General features: G+C 26.2%; 5 protein-coding genes across 5 annotated transcripts; 3 read left to right on the top strand and 2 right to left on the bottom strand.

Moving 5' to 3' along the window:
* Nucleotides 1-215: 215 nt before the first annotated feature.
* Nucleotides 216-9516, bottom strand: LOC129609859 (arginine/serine-rich protein PNISR-like). The gene is made up of 10 exons (XM_055521998.1): nucleotides 9297-9516; nucleotides 8943-9218; nucleotides 8654-8876; nucleotides 8388-8601; nucleotides 8185-8301; nucleotides 7355-7457; nucleotides 7038-7094; nucleotides 5601-5707; nucleotides 5107-5422; nucleotides 216-4108 (listed from the first exon to the last, which is right to left on the bottom strand). Exons 1-10 carry the CDS (start codon nucleotides 9400-9402, stop codon nucleotides 3180-3182), a joined length of 2448 nt encoding a protein of 815 aa, XP_055377973.1. The 5' UTR covers nucleotides 9403-9516; the 3' UTR covers nucleotides 216-3179.
* Nucleotides 9517-11046: 1530 nt separating this feature from the next.
* LOC129609706 (uncharacterized) lies at nucleotides 11047-12672 on the top strand. Its single transcript, XM_055521814.1, has 4 exons — nucleotides 11047-11249; nucleotides 11314-11617; nucleotides 11675-12226; nucleotides 12287-12672. Exons 1-4 carry the CDS (start codon nucleotides 11142-11144, stop codon nucleotides 12547-12549), a joined length of 1227 nt encoding a protein of 408 aa, XP_055377789.1. The 5' UTR covers nucleotides 11047-11141; the 3' UTR covers nucleotides 12550-12672.
* A 193-nt stretch (nucleotides 12673-12865) lies between these two features.
* On the top strand, nucleotides 12866-13930 carry LOC129609487 (copper homeostasis protein cutC homolog). Its single transcript, XM_055521404.1, has 2 exons — nucleotides 12866-12982; nucleotides 13036-13930. Exons 1-2 carry the CDS (start codon nucleotides 12901-12903, stop codon nucleotides 13707-13709), a joined length of 756 nt encoding a protein of 251 aa, XP_055377379.1. The 5' UTR covers nucleotides 12866-12900; the 3' UTR covers nucleotides 13710-13930.
* On the bottom strand, nucleotides 13793-15033 carry LOC129609486 (SAP domain-containing ribonucleoprotein). The gene is made up of 2 exons (XM_055521403.1): nucleotides 14846-15033; nucleotides 13793-14763 (listed from the first exon to the last, which is right to left on the bottom strand). Exons 1-2 carry the CDS (start codon nucleotides 14873-14875, stop codon nucleotides 13936-13938), a joined length of 858 nt encoding a protein of 285 aa, XP_055377378.1. The 5' UTR covers nucleotides 14876-15033; the 3' UTR covers nucleotides 13793-13935.
* Nucleotides 15034-15646: 613 nt separating this feature from the next.
* LOC129609485 (ATPase family AAA domain-containing protein 3A homolog) lies at nucleotides 15647-18874 on the top strand. The gene is made up of 7 exons (XM_055521402.1): nucleotides 15647-15976; nucleotides 16060-16214; nucleotides 16274-16386; nucleotides 16442-16648; nucleotides 16707-17531; nucleotides 17592-17790; nucleotides 17873-18874. Exons 1-7 carry the CDS (start codon nucleotides 15772-15774, stop codon nucleotides 17945-17947), a joined length of 1779 nt encoding a protein of 592 aa, XP_055377377.1. The 5' UTR covers nucleotides 15647-15771; the 3' UTR covers nucleotides 17948-18874.
* The last annotated feature ends 1590 nt before the right edge of the window (nucleotides 18875-20464 follow it).

Here is a 20464-nt window from a genome sequence, read left to right as displayed (position 1 = left end):
AACCTTTTTTTATAAAATCTGAAAAATAAAATGAAAACACAAAATACTATCAGATATTTATTATTTTTTGTTTAATTTAAGAAATAATAATAAAGGAAATATACTATAATTTCAATATGAAAAATAAATAGATAATACGCGCATTATAAGTTCTACTATGCAGTAACTACGAATTTTTACTAGTTGAATAATATCAGATTTTTAAAATTTTATTATATTAATGTAAAATATATAAATTACAAATGAAACTTAAATTCAACATAAAATGAACGCAATTTATTTGCCAAAATTTTTCGTTTAAGTAGATTTAAAAATAAAAATGAGCATTACAAAAAAAAATAAATTGTTACACAAAAAAAAATAAATAAAATATGCCTCCCTTTATACAGTGGACGTGGGCGAATCTACCAAAATGAAAATCTAACGACAATTTTAACTTATTCGGCAATTGAATTTGTATTGCTGAATAAATTAAATTGACGTTAGATCTGAACTTTGGAAATACCTAAATATTGTCCCAAAAACAATTTAGAAACAAAAGTAAGACAAGAAAACACATTATAAAATTTATTATATAGAGTTCGTTATCATCATTCAATGTAAAATATTAAAAATTACTTGCATATAAAAAAGAAAAATAATTAAATTAAACTAAGAATTCGTATTATGTATTCTATAAAACACAATATATACCATATATATATATATATATATTCATGTGTATGTATGAAACAATTAGTAATAAAAATTAAAGGTATAGGCACACATAATTTTAATATTTGTGCTAATATAATATTGTTACATACATTATTATAAAAAATATACACGACATAATTATATTCATAGAGAGATTTCACTTAAATCGGAACAAAAATCATTTAATTATACAAGAACATTATCAAAATATGTATAAATAGAAAAAGTCTTTAATAAAGTAACTAAGATTATTGTATTAAAAAAAAAAAGAAAAATAAAATTTATATAAATTGAAAATAATATTTCAAAATATCTACATATTTACATAGATTTTAAATAAAACATCTTTTTGTTTCTTTTTTTAAATATTAAAAAAAAAAAAAATAAAAAAATATGAAAATTATTAAAATATAAAATATAAAACCAATGTATTACTCTTGCTAAAAGAAAAAGAATTAAAAGAAATAATTGTAACTTACAAAACGAAGAAAAAAATAAAGAAAAACCTAAAATGAAACTATATAAATAAAGACTAAAAAGAAACTAAAAAAATTTTTTCAGTTCCCTAAAGATCCAGTATTTTTTCTATAGCATATAATAAAAAGGGGGTTTCCGTTTATGCACGCTGCGCTGAAAGTTCTACATTAGAACTAAAATTTCTAAGCCGCAGCGTTAAACAGTATACAAAAACTTCAGTTAAATTTAAAATAAAAAGTTTACGGAGTCTACAAATTCTGAAATTCATAAATAATATTAGTTGTTTAAAAATAACAGAAATGACATTGTTTATGAAATAGTACCGCAATACTATTCGCCCTCCAATTCACTGCAAAATATGGAAATTTTAACAAGATTTGAAGACTTAAAAAAACTTACTTTAATAATCTTTCAATATCTGAATCTGCCATTTTGAAATTTAAAATTTTTTTGAATTTTAACTTTGAAAAAAAATAAAAGAAGTTTCAGGAGGTAGCGACAAAATTTAAACTAGGGGTCTGCTCTACATTTCTGACATTTTTTTTTATTACAGCCAGTCATTTCCAAACGATTTATATTTTTGCAGTGTATGTATGTTTCGGGAATTTTCGAACGTATTACAAGCTAGGACTAGAAAAACACCCATATACTCGTTTTCAAGCTGCAGACTGTTAAAAAAATTTTTTTATTTTTACAACTAATCATATTTGACATTTAGTTGTCGAGTAAAAGCTAAACAAAGCGAGAATTTTTGATTTTTTTTGAAATTATTTTTTTAAAAAACATTAAATTTCTCCATACAATATTTTCTTCAGTTTCTCACAGTTTTGCTCATATAACGTTCAATGTATGTACATACTTGAAATGTATTTAAAATTATAGCGGCGAACTAATTTTTAATTATACATACATATATAATATGCTTTATGTATTGTAGATACATTGTATGTATGTATTGAAAACCTTAATTTATTGCAGTCCAATTTTGAAATTAATATAATGTAGTATAAAAGTATTATAACAATAAAACAAATCTATTCAAACGATTATTAACTTATAAAATATTGTAAAATATTGCTAGAACCAGAAGAGCATATTGAGTCGAAAACTTTAAAATTCGATTTTTCAAATAAACAAGTTTTGAGTTATTTCAATGTTGCCTCAACAAGCGATATCAGATAATAATTTTTTATACTTTAGTAGAGTATGTATGGTACTCGTATTGTATGGGAGTCGGATTTTCCGTGAATGCTTACAAATTAAAAAATTTTTTTTTTTTTTTTAGTTTGAATATATATTTTTTGTTTATTTGTTCTTTCACTTCAATAAACATTATTTTGATTGTTTCTACTAAAAATTTTTTAAGCTTTTTTGATGTTTTGCTTTTACTTCATTATATTTATTAACTTAGATGTAGTATATATGTATATATAGATATGTAAATACATATATACATATTTTTTTTCTTTATTTTTAAATTCTTTTTCTTTAATTCTATATTAATTGAAATATATATATTTATTGCAATTATTTTGTTATATATTATTGTTATAATTATACTAAAAAAATCTATGAATCTAAAAAATGAAAAGAGTTAAGCGTTTTGTAATAAACAGAACGTTTTATAAAATTTGGGAATTTGAAAAAATAAAAAAATAAATTAAATTTTTTTTTTTACGATTTTTTTCAGAATATTTTCAGATATACGTAAGTATAGGATTTCTTTTTTCTAATTTGATGTTCGCAATCGAATTGATTAAATTAATTTGAATTGTTTTCAATCTTCCTAATATTTTATACCAAATTTAATCCAATAATCTTCTTTTTAAAATTTTAACGTTTTTAAAAAAAACTTTTTTAGATTCTTATAATTATTTCTTTTTTAATTGGTAGTTATTTAAAATTTTGATATTTCTAATAATTTATGTCTAAACTTTTGTAGTATTTTAACCTTAATTTTTTCTCTTTTTGTTGTTTTAAAAATTTTGAAATAATTTATTTAATTCTTAATATTTCTCATATTGTTTATCTCTTGAAGAGTATGACTTTGATCTTGATCTTGATCGAGTATTTTCTCGTCTAGAATGTGATCTTTTATGATTGCTACTTGTTGAATAATAATAATCTTTTTTATCAACTCTATGACTACTACTTCGACTGCTACTGCTATTTGTATGGTGTCGTCGTCTTCGAGATCTATAATAATCATCAGAATCAGGTGAATTATCATATTGTCGCCTATGTCTTCTATAATCATCATCATCATCATCAAAATGATAATGACGATGATAATGAGAACGACTATGATTATATTCAGCTGAATCTAAACGATCATTTAAATCTCGATTATTTTTATAAGATTTTTCTTCTGTTTTTTTATCAAAATCATGAGATGTTTCTCTTGATTTTGATCTCTTTTTATCTTTTTTATTAAATTTTTTATATTCTGAAGTTTTTGAAGAATTTGATGAATTTGATGAAGATGAAGTAGTTTTACTACTATGACTGCTTCGACTACTTTTATTTTCACTGTTATTACTTGATGTTGAAGAAATAGTACTTCGACTTCTAGATCTACTGCGAGAATTTTTGCTACGTTTATTTTTTCTATTAGATGATGAAGACGATTTTAATTTCTTTTTATCATTTTTAAGGAAAGCTTCTGATAGAACTGCATTTGCCATTAAAAAATTTTCAGCAGCAGCCGAATTAGTTAAAATATGCGCTGAAGGATTTAATAATGGTGATTGTTGGTGTTGTATCAATTTCGAAGTTGTCGATGTAGCTGAATTCAATAAATTCGTTGAACTTAATGTGTTACCAGATGTTGGTAATAAATATCCAGTGGAAGAAGAAGAAGTGGATGACGTAGATTTATTTTTTGATTCTTTATTATCACTGAATCTGGAAGTTCTTTCTTTCAGACGTTTTTGGCCTAATTTTAAAAAAATTTAATAATATTAGTTTTTTTCTGTTTATATTCGTTACGAAACATTACCTGTAATGAAAAAATCTATAAAAAAATTTTAGTACAAAAATGTTTTTATGTTATTAAAAAAAAGTTTAGGAAAATAATTATTGAAATTGAATGAACAGAAATTAATGTTAAAATATAATTAGTTTTGAATATAAATTTTAAGCAAAAATTTCTTTTTTATTCAATTCAATAAAAGAATATGACGTATCTTATATCGTACTAAAACATAATTAAATTTATCTTAATGTACAACATATTCTAACATAAATTCCCACGAAAGAATGTAACTAAGAAAATGTACTTTACGAAATTATTTTATCTTTGATTATCCGATATTTGCAGATGAAACAAATTCTTTTTAACTTAAATATAAATATTGAATTTCCATACTTAAAAAAAATGGTGAATGGTGAATTTGAAATTTTATTTTGTTAAATTTAAATTCTGCAATTTAGCTTTAATTATTAAAATGTACTCAAAATTATCTCTTAAAGTAGTCAAATTTTTGATAATTTACAGAAGAGAATTGGTTTTTGAATAAGTTGACGTAATATTTTTGTAAGAACGCCGTTCTTTTCATCTCTGCAATGCAGTTTTTTCTATTTTTAATTTTTGAAATTAAATAATGTCTTCTATAAGACAAAAAAATTATATTTACATATTTGAAAACCTTTATAAAAATTTGTTTTTTTAATTTAAATATTGTAACTTTCTGTTAGTTCATTTTGTTATTTATTAGTTTTGACACATAAGAAAAAAGTTTTCGTTTTTTTTTTTTCATAAAATAGTGCATTTAAAAAGGCTTTTAAGAATGCACTTGTTAATGCACTTTCCCCATCCCCAATTTTTTAATTCAATTTTAATATTGGTTTTATTGTTGATCTCAACTCATAGTTATTTTTCACAATATTTTCATATTTTTTTTTTTTTTATTTTTATAAAATTTTAAAACGCACCATTAGATGAATATGACTTTTTATCATGTTGTGTCTCACCAAAATCCCTATCGTAATTGTTTCTTCTTAATTGTCCACCATTACCATCGACCCCACTTGAATTACCAACAAAATTACCACTATTACCACTACTTGATGAATGTTCGATATCATTATCACCACTTTGTAATAGCAATCTTTCACTTGACCGTTCTAATTGTTCACGTCTCAAACGCTCTTGACGAATTTCTTCTTGCCTTGCTTCTTCTTTTTCAACTAAAATATCAATTTCACGTGCAATTGCTTTGAATGAACGCTGTCGACTTAACATTGTTTCCTATATTTTTATAAGTTTTTGTTTTGTTTTCATGTAAAAATTATTTATTTTTGAAAATTCAATTATATGTAGGTAAGAAACCAAAACAAAAAAAAAAAAAATAGCGAATGGAAAAAAAGATATATAAAATGAGGAACAAAATTTTCTACATATATATATATTTGTTTATAATACGTACTCTTAACTCATCTTCTGAATCTTTATCGCAATCCTTATCATCTTTTTTTGTAGTTTCATCTTCGGTATCTGAATCGGTATCAGAATCACTGTCATATGCCCCTAAACCTTTAAAAATTAAAGAAAATTTTGTGCAATTTTCTTCATATAAAGGTATCATGTTAAAAAAAAAAAAACGATAAAAGGAATAATCGAAGAAATATTGCAACGGCAAAATATCATGCTAATTTTCAATTATATAAGAAAATTTACTCATGAATATCAAAATTATAAATTTTTTTTTGGATATTTACATTTGAACAAATGAATTAAAAAAAAAAAATGAATTAGAGATTTCAAAAAAATCTTTATAAAGAATAGATAGATAGTGATCAATATTGTAGCACATAAATAATAAACTACGAGTTTAATATTATCGGCTGAAATTCTAAAGCACCTGAGAACATTTTAAGAACATGTAAAACATCGTGATTTTCTTGTTTTGAAATAAATTATGCATAATTGCATACACTCAAACCTGTGCTATTGTTTTTTTAACTTCCGCACTAATTTGAATTAGAATTTCTTTTCAATAAATTCCTATCTCTTTTTCATTCATGCAGAAGTACTTGCAAAATTTAAGGACCTGCATACGTATAATAAAATATGTATTACACAAAATACGTAACGTTACGTTAGAAAAATATACACAACCTCAAGGTGTATAATAACTAATCCCACATAAGAAAATTTCTAAAATTTCGATTAAAATTTTACAAATCAAACTGGACATATTCAAAGCAAAAAAGACAATACATACTTGATATTAATGAACATAATATTAATAACAATCTGTGCTATGTATATTTAGATATAAGAACAACAAAATATATAAGAATGACAAAATGTTAGAATGGCCTTTCAACAGGAATTTATGAACTATGGCTCCGTTCATCAATTATTGCAATATTATATTCTTATAAAAATCTTAACAATAACAAAAAATATCAAATAGCAAAATCAATCCATAATATTGTGATTGAATGCGTTAGGAACGCGATCATACTATTCAAATATTTTTGAATATAAAAAAAAAAAATGTTCCGAATCAAATCAAGTTTGATCGTGGCAAAGGAAAAATTCTTTTTCTCGTTATTTATTTCGCTTGTAAATCAATAAAATTGAAAATCCTTGAAAAAAGAATTAACTTCTTAGACTTGAATTTTTCAATGTTTTCCTTATAATTTTGCTACAAACATAAATCATCACATTATATAGCAAATTATGATTTTAATTATAATGATAAATTAAACACAGTATTTTTTAATACTTCTTGAAAAAAATTCTATGCTTTCATAATAAAATACATATGTATTTCCAAAATGGTTTCAAAACTAATATAAAAAAGTAAATGAAATGTTCTAATAATAACATTAATAAATTAAAACATTAAACTTACCTAAATTACCGCTTATAGAAGTAAGGGCGCTTTTACGTATAACTTGAGCTGATGATGCTTTATTTTAATAATAAATACAAATATAATATATTTCAAAAATAATATAGATAATTAAAAATTAAAATTCAGAAAAGAAAATAAATAATTTTCACTTTCAATCAATTATTGTCTTCCGTAGTATTTCATCTTAATATTGTAATAAGATGAATATCGAGCAATAACAAATTTAATGTTATTATAAATAATTATATAATTATTTTTCTTATTTCAATTTCTGCAATAAAAGAAAAAAAAATATTTGCTTTCAAATTATCTACCTTTTAACTTATGCCTTTTAAATGTTTCTTGGGCTATATTACGTATTTCGTCATTTGTTATTTCCAATAAAATTTCAGTTAAAGATCGTCTTACTACAAGCATCTAAAATTAAGTTTTTAAATTTATTATACGATACCTTAAATTACAAGCTTAAAAATTTATTTTGAAAAAATTACAATTCATACACTTCATGTTAGAAATAGGGTTTAATAGAAATAAAAGAATTCTTCGGCATACATGCACATACAACTACGCATAGTGCATAGTTCTACAACATAAGCAATTATCACTACTTATTTTGGGAAAACAAATACATATAGCAAGTTATTTATTAAATTTTCATTTGTATGAAGAATCTTTCGGCTTATTCAATTTATTTGAATAAAATTTTGGGAATCGCCAATTTTCACGTGGCAAATTGTAAGAACTTAAATACATATTTTATTAGAATGTAAAAACTTAGATATATGTTAAGTTACAACAACTGTTTTAAACAGATATTATTCAAGTATTTTTTTTTAAATAATGGCTAGTAATTACAAATGTTTTTAGTACTTATATTATCTAATAGACCGTTCATTATTAATTCTTAATTGAGTAAAATAAAATTAAGTCTCTCAGCAAATAGATTAATTTTTTACATCATAACTGTAACGCAAAATTAATAAATCAGTTTTTCTTTCATAAAAAAATTTAATTCAGTTTATAAACCTCAGTATTGCAATATAGCATGCATTTGTTAAAATTCATTGTGTTTTGATTACATAATTTTCAAATCATAAAATCATATTGCACAAATTAATAAAATGTAATTTAAATACATATTTACCATCTCTTCTTCTATTTCTTCGCGAGTTTTACCATGCCATGGATTAACTTTAGTGGAAGAATCTTTATAGTTTATCTTTTCAGATTCAGATTCGTTATCTGATTTTTCACTATCATCCTAAAATAAATTTTTATTTTTTTTTTAAATAAATTCATTTTCCATAATCTTGCAAAGGTTTTTCATGAGTTCAATTTTTTCATTACCGAGCTTAGTGCACTATTCTTTAGAAAACCTTTATAGTTACTAGAATTTTTATTAGCCTTATTACTACCTATTCCATCGGATTTGTCAATTGCCTGTAAATTTTCAATAAAACTTTGGTTATCATATTTATTACTATCCTTGTCCGGGATTTCTGATGCTTTTTCCTTCTCTAATTGTTTTTGTTTCTCACGTTCCATTTTCTCCAATCCCTCCCTTTAATATTTTGTTATAAGAAATATTCAAAACATTTTTTTCTTTTTTTTACCTAATCCAAGCAGGTAATGTCTTCCTTTTTGCTGCATCTAATGTGGGAAATTGCGTATCAACTGGAGCATTTACTGGTGTATCCATTAAAGAGGGTATTACTGTATTTTTGTTTATTTTATCACTACCAATTAATGGTGTGCTTATTTCAGGTATATGCAACGTAGGGGGCGGAAGATTTGTATTTAATATTCCGGATGTGTTCCATATATTCCAGGGTGTTGCTAAAAAAAAATGTAATTTTAAAGTAATTTTTGAAAACCCATGAATAAATTGCCACATATATTTACCAGGTATTGGCGCTGCGGGAACTTGTGGAGTCATTAATGACATAGGCATAGGACCTGATGATATTGACCATATTTGTGGTGTTGGTTGTGTAATGAAATTTTGGTTTAATGGCTCCATTTGGTCATCTTCAACATCCATATCTGCCTCCCCTTGCTCCTCATTGCTTTTTATAGAAATTTTAGGAGCGGGGGGAGCATCAGCGGGGCTTACTAAAGTATTATCATTCCGACCAGATGTTTCAAAACTCGGATTAATGTTTCGCTGATGGCTTATCCCTTTAATATCATGTTAATTTGTTTAGTTATTACAAAAATGCATTTTTTTCAAATACTTAATTAAATAAAAATTCTTACATTGCTGCGCTAGTAGTGCCCAGTCTAAGCTGTTATTTTGGGATTGAGCTTGGGCTAATGCATTAGCCCAATATAAATCATTACTAGGATTACTCCCAGAAAACATATTTTTAAAAAATATACTCTTTTAAGTTGCTATTTATAGTAAATATAATGCAATAAATTTTTCACTAATTTTTTCACTTTCTGAAGGTATAAGCTATAAAGTAATAAAGTATTAGCCAACCAAATGTCTTTATAAAAATGTTACCAAATATTATTATTAATTAGTCAACTTCTGCTATTATAACCAACGAGTACGTATACCAGATAACAGCGTTCCCACTTAGATAGATTTGTATAAAAATGTATACGTTTTACTTGTAGGCATTTTTGTCAATTTGGTTACAATTTCATATTTTTAAAAAATTTGTAAAATTTTTTTTTCCAAAGTGTCAATTTATAAAAGAATTTTGAAAATGATAGTACGTTACAATACCTGTTTTTTCTTAATTTTCAACTATTTGACAACTAGTCGAAGTGTTAAAGAATTAAAAACGTGAGAATATCTTGTTTTATTTATTTCATCAATATTTTCTGTTAATGAGATAAAATTTAAAATAGCCTTGTTAAAGTAATGAATAGTAAGCCTCAATTAAAAGTATCTTAAATGTTATGTCTTCACAACGGAACAATATATTTTAAAATTAATTTGACTTGCCAAAAAAGGATAAGATTTTACATATGCATAAGGACATGAAATTTTGGTACCAATGTTTCTAGTAATATTAATGTATGAACCTTGGCAGAACAAGAACATGAATGCCTGGTCTCCTTTTTTTTTTAATGTACAGGAGATTTATATTTTCATATTATTAGTAAGTAACACTGATTTACCCAAACTCCCTATCCGGAACTTTAAACGTTAATGCAAGTTTCTATATAATATTTGTCTTATTCCGTTTTTCCTCTAGGTGCCCTATTTATTATAAAATTTTGGAACGGCACATTTTTTATAATAATTATAAAATTTTAAAAGCTGTATTTTTTATTTATTCAGTGTATTATCATTTTTTGCTCTCAATTCTCTCAAATATGTTGCCTAATATGACGGTTCAAAAAAATGCGAAAAAAATTTGAAAATATATTTAATCAAAATTATAGTTAAAATTTCGATTTAAAATTTATATTTTTGATATGCTGCTCAGAAAACTTTAAATTTCACTTTAATATGAAAATTTTTTAGGTTTTGGTAAATCTTTTTTATAAAAATTTCATTTTCTATTTTTCAAGATACTGCCTGTCGTATTGTGCTGATTTTGACATTGTCATTTATTATTGGATTTTATTGCAGCAGCCTCATTGTGTTTTATAACGCATAGAAGCTAATATTTTTGCATTTTGAAGTGCATAAATTCCAACGAATTGTAATAAAATTTTTCGAAAATTTTGAAAAAAATTTGCGCCATATTGTTTTTAAAAAACTCACAGAAAATTTAGTGATAATCAGATTATTTTCTATTTTTTCATCAGATTTAATTCGATGTCAGGTTTCGATTGAATTTAAGATATAATCTGACGTGTAACAGGCATCCAAGTAGTAAAGGAAATAAAGAAGATTCTTATAACAAAAACAACATTGTGTAAACTCAGGAATTTTGTAGTCAGCAGATTTTGACATTTTAAATCGAAGTTTTTACTTTAACCACCAGGTAGCAGTACTTATCTAGAAAAAATTTCAAAACGGACATTTTGAAGAGATTTTTAACGTGAAACGGTCTAATAAATGATTCTTTTGAATTTTGTTTTATGATATATATGTAAATGTTTATTAAAATTTTATATTAAATTATTTTGTGTTGAGTGATGTCTTACAAAACAGTCATTGGTGAAATTAATAAAGAAAATGAATTTAATAAAAATAAGCCCAAAACTATCAAACCTGGTACAAATAAAATTATGCCAAGTTCAAATGTAAGTTTAATTAAAAATTACAATCAAAATTAACTATGTATATTATAAATATGAATTTTTGAAGTTTCAAAAACTAGCTGTAAAAACTGAAGGAAAACCGGACCCATTTAAGGCGCCGTTACCTGTTATGGTAACTAAAAAACCAACAAATATCACATCAATTCAAAAGAATGTGCCACAAAGAAAACCGACAATTGAAACTAAAACTGCAAAACCGGAACCCAACAATAATGCAAACAAATTACATATTAATAAAAAAGATAATGAAAAGACTGAAAAATGTAGTGAAAAGGTAGTTGATAAAGCGAATGAAGAAAAAACTGACAAAGTGGTTACAAAACCTGATCCAAAAAAAGAGGAACCAATAGGTATTTTACATAATAAGCAAATTTAGAAAGGCATTATCAATAAGTTTCCTTTTTTAGGAAATAAAACTAAAACTCAGTGGCACATTTCTAGTTTCGATATAGGTGCTAAATTGGGCAGAGGAAAGTTTGGTAATGTATACTCTGCTCGTGAAAAAGAAACACGTTTCGTAGTAGCATTAAAAGTACTTTATAAAAAGCAAATTCAAGAAACTAATGTCGAACACCAAGTTCGTAGGGAAATCGAAATTCAGTCTCATTTGAAGCACCCAAACATTTTAAGATTATTTGGCTACTTTCATGATGCAACTAGAATTTATCTTATATTAGAATATGCACCAAAGGGGACTTTGTATGATGCATTAAAGGAACAACCAGAAAAACGTTTTGATGAGAAAACAACAGCTGGTTATATAAATTCTTTATCATCTGCTCTATTATATTTGCATGAAAGAAATGTAATTCATAGAGATATCAAACCTGAAAATCTACTTCTTGGTCATAAAGGCGAATTAAAAATAGCTGATTTCGGTTGGTCAGTACATGAGCCACATTCGCAAAGAACAACATTGTGTGGTACTTTAGATTATTTGCCACCAGAAATGGTTAAAGGTATTCATTATTTGCAAAAATTATGTGTCAACAAATTTCACGTTCTATTTTTTTTTCAAGGTGAACCACATTCGAAAGCTGTGGATATTTGGAGCTTGGGTGTGCTTATGTACGAACTTTTAGTAGGACAGGCACCGTTTCTTGCTACTCAGCATGCTGTTACCTATAATTTGATAGTAAAAGTAAATTATAAATTGCCGACATTTGTATCGAAAGCAGCTGCACATCTAATTGAAAGACTGTTAGTTCAGGATCCAAATAGGAGAATGCCACTTGACAGAGTAATGGCACATCCATGGATAACAATGAATGTTATTAATTGAATTTACAAATATTCCAGATTGATAAAAAAACCATGTTTTATTGAATTTTAATTGATTGATTGATTATTTCCTACAAATTATATGATTATTACTTAACTATTAAAATAACTGTTTCATTTTGATTATGGCGTAAAGAGTTTTTGTACTTAAATTTTTATTTTATTAATAATTTAAGGAAGAATATTCTACTAAATCCAATATTAACAATAAAAATTTTACAAACAAAAATAGTTTTCTGTTTACAATTCAAATTTAAATCTGACACATTTTAAAACAAAGCTTTATTTTGCTTTTTTTAATGACAGTAAATGACATTGAAATGAAAAATAAATTTCTATTAAATTTCGTGAAATGCTAGAAGTTTGTGTGGATTCTTTAGAATCTGCTTTTGCGGCTGTTGAAGGCGGATGTTCTAGAATAGAATTATGCTCAGGTTTATATTAAATATTTTTAGGTCAAGTTAAATATACAAGATAAAATTTTTAGCTCTTAGTGAGGGTGGCTTAACACCAAGTCCAGGAGTGCTTAAGGTCTTAAAAAGCCAAACAAATATACCAATATTTTGTATGCTTCGACCTAGAGGGGGGTGGGACTTTCAGTATTCTGACGATGAGATTACTGCAATTTTACATGATATAGAAATATTAAGTTCATTGGGTGCAGATGGTTTTGTATTTGGTGCATTAGATAAACACGGAGAAGTAGAAGTTGAACAATGTAAAACAATTATCCGTAAATGCGGCAAAAATGTTTCAGTGACATTCCATAGGGCGTTTGATTTCACAAATCCAAAAAATATGATAACGAACTTGGAATTGCTTGAGAATTTAGGTTTCAGTAGAGTGTTAACAAGCGGTTTTGAAGAAACTGTAGAGCTTGGATTAGAAAATATAAAAGAAATGTCAACGTGGTCAAAAGACAAAAACCTTATTATATTACCAGGATCTGGAATCAATGAAAAAAATCTAGAAAAAATTTTGTTTCAAACAAATTTGACGGAGTTTCATTCTTCTGCAAAAAGGAAAAAAAGTCATTTGCATGGTACTCTTACTGGAAGTGGAATTAAATCTGAAAATCAAGATGTTTATGTAACAGATGCCACAATAGTACAAAAGTTAGTCAAAATAATTGACAATTTTAAAGTCCGCAATACTTTGTAAAATTCTCTATTCTGATACCTCAACATTTCTCAGAAGGGAACAGTGAAACAGATCGTGTTTTCCGGAAAAGAAAACAAAGCAAATTTGAAGTTTTTCTTTTTCTAAGGATTTAATTCATTTTATTTTCTTTAATGTTAATTTTTTTTATTAGTATAGTACTTTTATATTAATTTTCAAATAAGTAAATAAAAAAAAGGTTTCAATTCGTTTGCATAACTTTATGATCTTAGTTTGTTGCTGTCGTCTTGAATCTTTCAAGTCTTAGTCTAGCCTTCTCTGCGTAGTCAGGGTTATTTGTAATTACCTTATTTGTAGCATTTTTATCATCTGAAGCCAAACCAAACCGTTCCTTACGTTTTTGCAGTTTTTCTTCTTTTTCAATTGCGCTGATTTGCGGTGCTGTTATTATTCCAAAACGTTCAGCTCGCTTTTTTAAAGCTTCAATTGTTTTAGGATCGGACATATTGATTTTTTCATGATGAATTTTTTTATTTCCAAGCTCACTAAGTGACGGAATAGAAGATGAAACTCCGAATTTTTTCGCCCTCATTTCCATACGCTCTCTGGTCGTCAATTCTTTCACTTTTAAAGTTCGTTTTTCGTGTACTTGTGTGTTATTTTCATTATTGACTACGTCAGCTGTTATCTCAATTTTTGCTTCTTTTTCTGAAGGTTCTTCAGAAGTAGATTGGATTGTTTGATTTTCATCCGACGAAATATTTGATTCGGACAACGTGATAAGCTTTCGTTTTAGCACAACTGTTTTTTTTGGTTGATTATCACTTCCTTCTTTTTCTATTGTAGCTGTTGAGGATAATACGTTTTCATGTTTATTTTCAAGATTTGGAGTTGAGTTTTCTTCTGGAATTGGTGAAACAGGCACTTCTTCGTCAGTTAAACCATCTTCATCTAATAGAACGTCTTCTGATATTGCTGTATCCTCTAACGATAAATCGCCATCTAATAGAGCAGACTGTAATCGTTCTTGAAGTTCAGTTTTGTTCCCGGTTATAGATAAGCCTCGTAGTTTAAGTTCTCTCTTCAAATCAGCAACCTAAAATTTCAAATATTTGTCCCATTCAAATTCCATGAATTTATATGTATTTAATTTGATTTCGATAAAAGATGCTTGTTACCTTCATTTTTAGAACATCTGTTTCTGACATGGTGAAATTTATACAGATTATATTGATAATTGAATATCCTGTAATTTTCTTTTAGAAACTCTCAAATGATAATGTAATTAAAACTAAGTATCTTATTTTTGTAGATTACAAGTTTATTTATTTGATCTCGTGAAATATTTTTGGTGTTGTTAGTTTTTGTGTCAATAATTGTCAACTAATGTCAATAATTGTCAACTAATTTCACATCGAATAATTCCTATGCAATAAACATTACTATTGTGAATTGCAGGGGTGCCCAAATTAAAATTGAATTTATGGAGCCAAGATTTTGTAGAAACTGCATTTGCTACAAGATCTAGTTTAAAAATATTTGTGTTTCATATTAACTTTCTTTTAATCCTTCTATTACAAACCAAAGAAAAAAATATTATACAATAATTCTCAGAAGCAGTTGGCATGAAAATTTCATTTTCTTACATAAATAAATATTATACCATTCCACCCTTAAAATAGTTGTGGAAATTAAATATTTTAGACTAACTAAATTTAAAAGTGTCCCAATATAAATAAATTCATTATTTAGTTATAATTTAAAAAAAAATTTAAAACAAATTGAAGTTATGTACAATAAGGAGTCATTTGAAAATATGACGGCAAACTCATTTGAAATATGTATTACGATACTTTTGACATTTCATATTCAATATTCATTTCATGTACATATTTGCTTTCGTCTAATAGATGACGCGGTAGTGTTTAGTAAAATAAAAACCAAAATTTACTCAGCAACTTATCTTTTCCAAATGACAACCGTTGTATGTCATTCTGATTAGGAGGTTGTAAATTGCACGTTTTAGCAATTTTAGTGATTTATATTCTTTTTTTTTTAAATATAATTGTGAAAACATTGTTACTACAGAATCTGATCAGACAAAATGTCGTGGATATTTGGTAGATCTAAGCCTCAAGATACTGGAATGCCAATGGAAGGCGGTGAGCCTGGATCTGGGCCAACTGCAGGGACTATTTCAAATGATCAAGGTCTTACGAAAGCTGAGAAAAAAGCAATGGAAGCATATAGATTTGACTCCTCGGCTTTGGAAAGAGCTGCCGAAGCTGCAAAGACTTTAGAAAAATCAAGTAAGATATTAGTTAGCAACATACAATCTATAATTGCGTAATCCTTATTATTATGCGAAAATGAAATACACATTTGATTTTAGGACATGCAAAGGAAGCATTGGATTTATCTAAGATGCAAGAATCAACACGTCAATCAGAATATATGGCAAAAGTAAAAGAATATGAAGCGCATATAGAGCAGGCTAAGGTTGAGCAAAGACGTATAGATCATGAAGAACGAAGAAAAACATTAATAGTAAGGCTATATCAACCTATAAAATTACCAAATTCCTAGATAAATTGTAGTAATTTCAGGAAGAAACAAAGCAACAACAACAACGAGCACAATACCAAGATCAATTAGCGAGAAGACGTTATGATGACCAATTGGCTCAACAACAAAAAGCTCAAGAAGAAAACCTTAAAAAGTAACCATATTCTAGTATATATAATTTTTTATTCTAAAGCATAAATTTTCGTTAGACAAGAGGAAAGCGTCGCTAGGCAAGAGGCAATGAGAAGGCAAACAATAGAACATGAAATAGAAATGAAAGAAAAGAATCGTTTAAAAATTTTGGAGCACGAGTTAAGAGCAAAAGCAAAAATCGATAGAGAAAATCGTGATCTTACACTTGAACAAATTCGATTAAGAGCTCAAGAAAACAGAACCACAGTACTGGAAGGAATAAAGTAATTTTAAAAGTAGATAAATGGCTTTTAAAATATTTTAAAATATATAAATTTGTAGAACGGCTGGATCAGTTTTAGGTGCCGGAGCAGAAGCAATGCTAACTGATTGGGATAAAGTTCTAAAGGCTGTCGGAGGGCTTTCACTTCTTGCCTTGGGTATTTATTCGGCTAAAGGAGCAACTGGGGTTACAGCGCGTTATGTTGAGGCTAGAATAGGAAAACCTACTCTAGTGGGAGAAACCTCACGTTTTGCTCTTTTAGACGCTATTAAACATCCATTTCAATATTTGAAAAAATTGCGTTCAAAACCATCCGATGCTCTACAGGGAGTTATTCTTAATCCAAAACTAGAAGAACGTTTACGAGATATTGCCATAGCTACCAAAAATACAAGAATAAACCGTGGACTATATCGAAACATACTAATGTATGGTCCACCCGGTACTGGTAAAACTATGTTTTCAAAAAGATTAGCCAATCACTCAGGAATGGATTATGCTATAATGTCGGGTGGTGATGTTGCTCCAATGGGTAAAGATGCTGTAACAGCAATACATAAAGTATTTGATTGGGCTAAAACATCACGTAGAGGTTTAATTTTATTTGTTGATGAGGCAGACGCATTTTTAAGAAAGCGTTCTTCAGAACGTATTTCAGAAGAATTAAGATCAGCTCTGAATGCATTTTTATATCGTACCAGTGAACAAAATCCAAAGTTTATGTTAGTTTTAGCAAGTAATACTCCAGAACAATTTGATTATGCATTGAATGATCGACTGGATGAAATGGTTGAATTTACTTTACCTGGATTAGAAGAACGCGAAAGATTGGTTAGATTATATTTCGATAAATTTGTTTTACAACCTGCAACCGAGGGAGCAAAGTAATTTTTTTTTTGTTGAAATTTTAAAATATTAAAATTTATAAAAATATCCGTTTACAGGAGATTTAAATTAGAGCAGTTTGATTACGGTGCGACATGTAGTAAAATTGCCAAAATTTGTGAAGGCATGTCCGGTAGAGAAATTTCCAAGTTAGGAGTAAGCTGGCAAGCTTCCGTTTATGCTTCTGAAGATGGTATTTTAAGAGAAAAAATGGTTATTGATAGAGCATATGAGGCAGCTCATCAACATAAACAGAAGGTAATGTGCTTTAATTTTAAAATATATTTGTTATATATTAATATATACTCATAAATATTTATTTTTTAAAATAAATTTTAAGATGGCTTGGTTATCGGAAGAAGAAAGATTAGATCATAAGTCCATAACAGGTGGAATAGCAAAACCGTCAACGTGAAATTTGTGTGGCAAATAACGTAAAAAATTAACTGCCGTACCCATTCCTAATAAATAAATATGTCATTGAATTAAGAATAGAGATCACTTAAAAGAAACTTTTTATAATATTGTTTTTATACACAAACCAAAATTGATAGATAGAAAATATATTAAGTCATTAGTTTAGTTATATAATGAATAAAATATATTTACACGTAATAAATACAAACTTTAAGAAACGGATATATTTACGAATATAAATTTGTAAATAAGCTGATTCAATTTTAGAATTTTCTATTTGATCGAAACCAATAAGATAATTTGCTTAATGGTTACGCTTATTTTCAATATTTCTCACTTTTGTATTATTTGAGAAATATGATAGAAAAGTTAACTATATATTTTTAGAAAATGCCCACAGTTTTTTTACTGTTGCTGAAATTTCTCTAGCATATTAAAGCAATGAATTAAAATTATTTCAAAAGTAATTTAAAATAAACGAAATTTAAATAATTGTTTTTTAATGAAGAGCTCATTAAAATATTTCGAGCTAACTGAAAAACTAATGCCTTATATAATGTAAAATCATAAAAAAAAATTTATGTGGGCACTTTATAAAAATATTTATCTGTTAAGAAAGGAATACAGGCTTACTGTTTCGATTTACGTATTTTCTTGCATGTTAATTGATATCAAAAGACTGAATTTTTCTATTTCATACAGATAATATTGGGTTCAAGCAAATTTTATTCTAAAATTAATTATATGCTAATTTTAAAATTAATATATGGAATAATTCTAAAGTGATTATTTTCTCAAAGAAATTTATATTAAACTTCTAAAAATATCGCTTAAAAATAAAAATAAAGTAAACTATCATATACAATGTTATAAAAATATTTGGTTATTATTGAAATTTTTTTTTCCGGTAAATTAAAATTAACAATTATATATAATATTTTTTTAAAATTTAAAACTCATATGTTTTAATTTAATTTTGTTAAAAATTTTATTATTTGATAAAATGAAATGTGTAATAAAACAACAGTAGTAGTAATAATAATGGAGAGAATGTAGTTTTTAAATAATTAATGAAATGAAAATAGCATTAATATTTTATTATTTCCTTATCCTATAGCTATTTGGGTCTTTTGCCAAGATTTAATGTTTAAAGTAAAGCTCTTATTTTAATTTTAAAAATTTTATAAAAGCGTATATGTCTAGTTTAATTTTGTAAATTTGTTATGTTCTGAATATCCGACATATTTCAATTTTACAACTTGTATTTAAGAGAAACTTATAATTCCTTTAGAACTTTAGGAAAAAAGTGTCGATTTTCCAACATGCTATTTTTTTATATTTTGCTGTTAGGATTAATCGAACGTTCTTTATATTAAGGCTTAAGTTACAACTGAATTATTAAAATTCTCCAGTACATCTGTAATTTTTTCTTTTATTTTGTTTCTAGTTTTGTAACAGCAAGATATATCGGGGATACTGCATTTATAGATTTCATAATTTTAACTAAGTTTTATGCTAAGTTCCAAATTAGTAATGAACTACTTAAAATCACATTATTTTGTGGTATTCAAAAAATTTTCTTTTGTTAATTATTTTTTTTTTTGGAACAGCAAATCAATCCGACTGAATTTTATATTTCCGCCAGATATTTCAATAATAATAGTTCAAATAGCTTCTTTGAGAGAAGAGAAAGTTAATAGCGGATATCGTAAATTTGCAAATTAAAAAAATAAAACTTTTTCTTGAATTAATCTGAATATTGAAAAATTTTCAGCAAAATCTAATTTGCTAAATAAATTTTGATGAAAAGAAAAATTCTATGAATTTTTATTATCATAATAATTTTTACTGCGAATTGTTTTCTATATAAAAGTTCTTTCTTATGAATTTATGGAAATAAATAATTCTAATGAAATTGTTATTACAGTCTGTAGGTTATGGGTGTTTAATATTTTTAAAAATTTTTAATTTTCAAATAATAAAATTCTTCATGTCATAAATTATTCAAAATTTCAATGACTATGTATGACTAAATTATGTGGTTAAATTCGCATCTTACCCCACTCGGTTCTCTTGGAATCTACCAAATCTACATTGGCATAGGTGTGTTCACGTACATAATTTTATTTTTTATATATTTAATTGATGAATGCAGGTTGATTAGATAGACAGACATACATATATTGTGCATTTTAACAAGATCCTTAATACAAAAATTTTTATAGCGTTAAAAATATTCCATATTCTCGCTCAGAATTTTTGTTGTTCAATTTTCATTCAAAGTTGAAATTTAATTGAAAATTAAAATGGAGAAGACCTAGTAGGAATTGTTTATAATAAATATATGTAGCTGTTTCACATGCGTACCTATATATATGTATATGTGTAAGTATGGATTAAAAGTCTATATTAATCTGATGTATCTTATATTAACGTCAAAGTCAAAACAATTTCAATATTTCTTGGAAAGTTTTCAAATTTTCTAAACTTAGATTTATGATTGTCAGATCTTTAA

Source organism: Condylostylus longicornis, unplaced genomic scaffold (genome assembly GCF_029603195.1).
Source record: "Condylostylus longicornis isolate FDR11 unplaced genomic scaffold, ASM2960319v2 ptg000040l, whole genome shotgun sequence".
Lineage (NCBI taxonomy): Eukaryota > Metazoa > Arthropoda > Insecta > Diptera > Dolichopodidae > Condylostylus > Condylostylus longicornis.
Note: the sequence above shows the minus strand (reverse complement) of the source record. Positions and strands in the feature narration are given on the sequence as shown.

Coding starts and splice junctions, on each gene's coding strand:
- LOC129609706 (XM_055521814.1), top strand. CDS start 11,142: ATGTCTTACAAAACAGTCATTGGTGAAATTAATAAAGAAAATGAATTT. Junction 11,618..11,674: donor AAAAAAAGAGGAACCAATAG/GTATTTTACATA, acceptor TTCCTTTTTTAG/GAAATAAAACTAAAACTCAG. Junction 12,227..12,286: donor GCCACCAGAAATGGTTAAAG/GTATTCATTATT, acceptor TTTTTTTTCAAG/GTGAACCACATTCGAAAGCT.
- LOC129609485 (XM_055521402.1), top strand. CDS start 15,772: ATGTCGTGGATATTTGGTAGATCTAAGCCTCAAGATACTGGAATGCCA. Junction 16,387..16,441: donor CAAGAAGAAAACCTTAAAAA/GTAACCATATTC, acceptor AATTTTCGTTAG/ACAAGAGGAAAGCGTCGCTA. Junction 16,649..16,706: donor ACAGTACTGGAAGGAATAAA/GTAATTTTAAAA, acceptor ATAAATTTGTAG/AACGGCTGGATCAGTTTTAG.
- LOC129609487 (XM_055521404.1), top strand. CDS start 12,901: ATGCTAGAAGTTTGTGTGGATTCTTTAGAATCTGCTTTTGCGGCTGTT. Junction 12,983..13,035: donor TAGAATAGAATTATGCTCAG/GTTTATATTAAA, acceptor TAAAATTTTTAG/CTCTTAGTGAGGGTGGCTTA.
- LOC129609859 (XM_055521998.1), bottom strand. CDS start 9,402: ATGTTTTCTGGGAGTAATCCTAGTAATGATTTATATTGGGCTAATGCA. Junction 8,602..8,653: donor ACATTACCTGCTTGGATTAG/GTAAAAAAAAGA, acceptor AAAATATTAAAG/GGAGGGATTGGAGAAAATGG. Junction 8,302..8,387: donor AGAATAGTGCACTAAGCTCG/GTAATGAAAAAA, acceptor AATTTATTTTAG/GATGATAGTGAAAAATCAGA.
- LOC129609486 (XM_055521403.1), bottom strand. CDS start 14,875: ATGTCAGAAACAGATGTTCTAAAAATGAAG. Junction 14,764..14,845: donor CAGATGTTCTAAAAATGAAG/GTAACAAGCATC, acceptor TTGAAATTTTAG/GTTGCTGATTTGAAGAGAGA.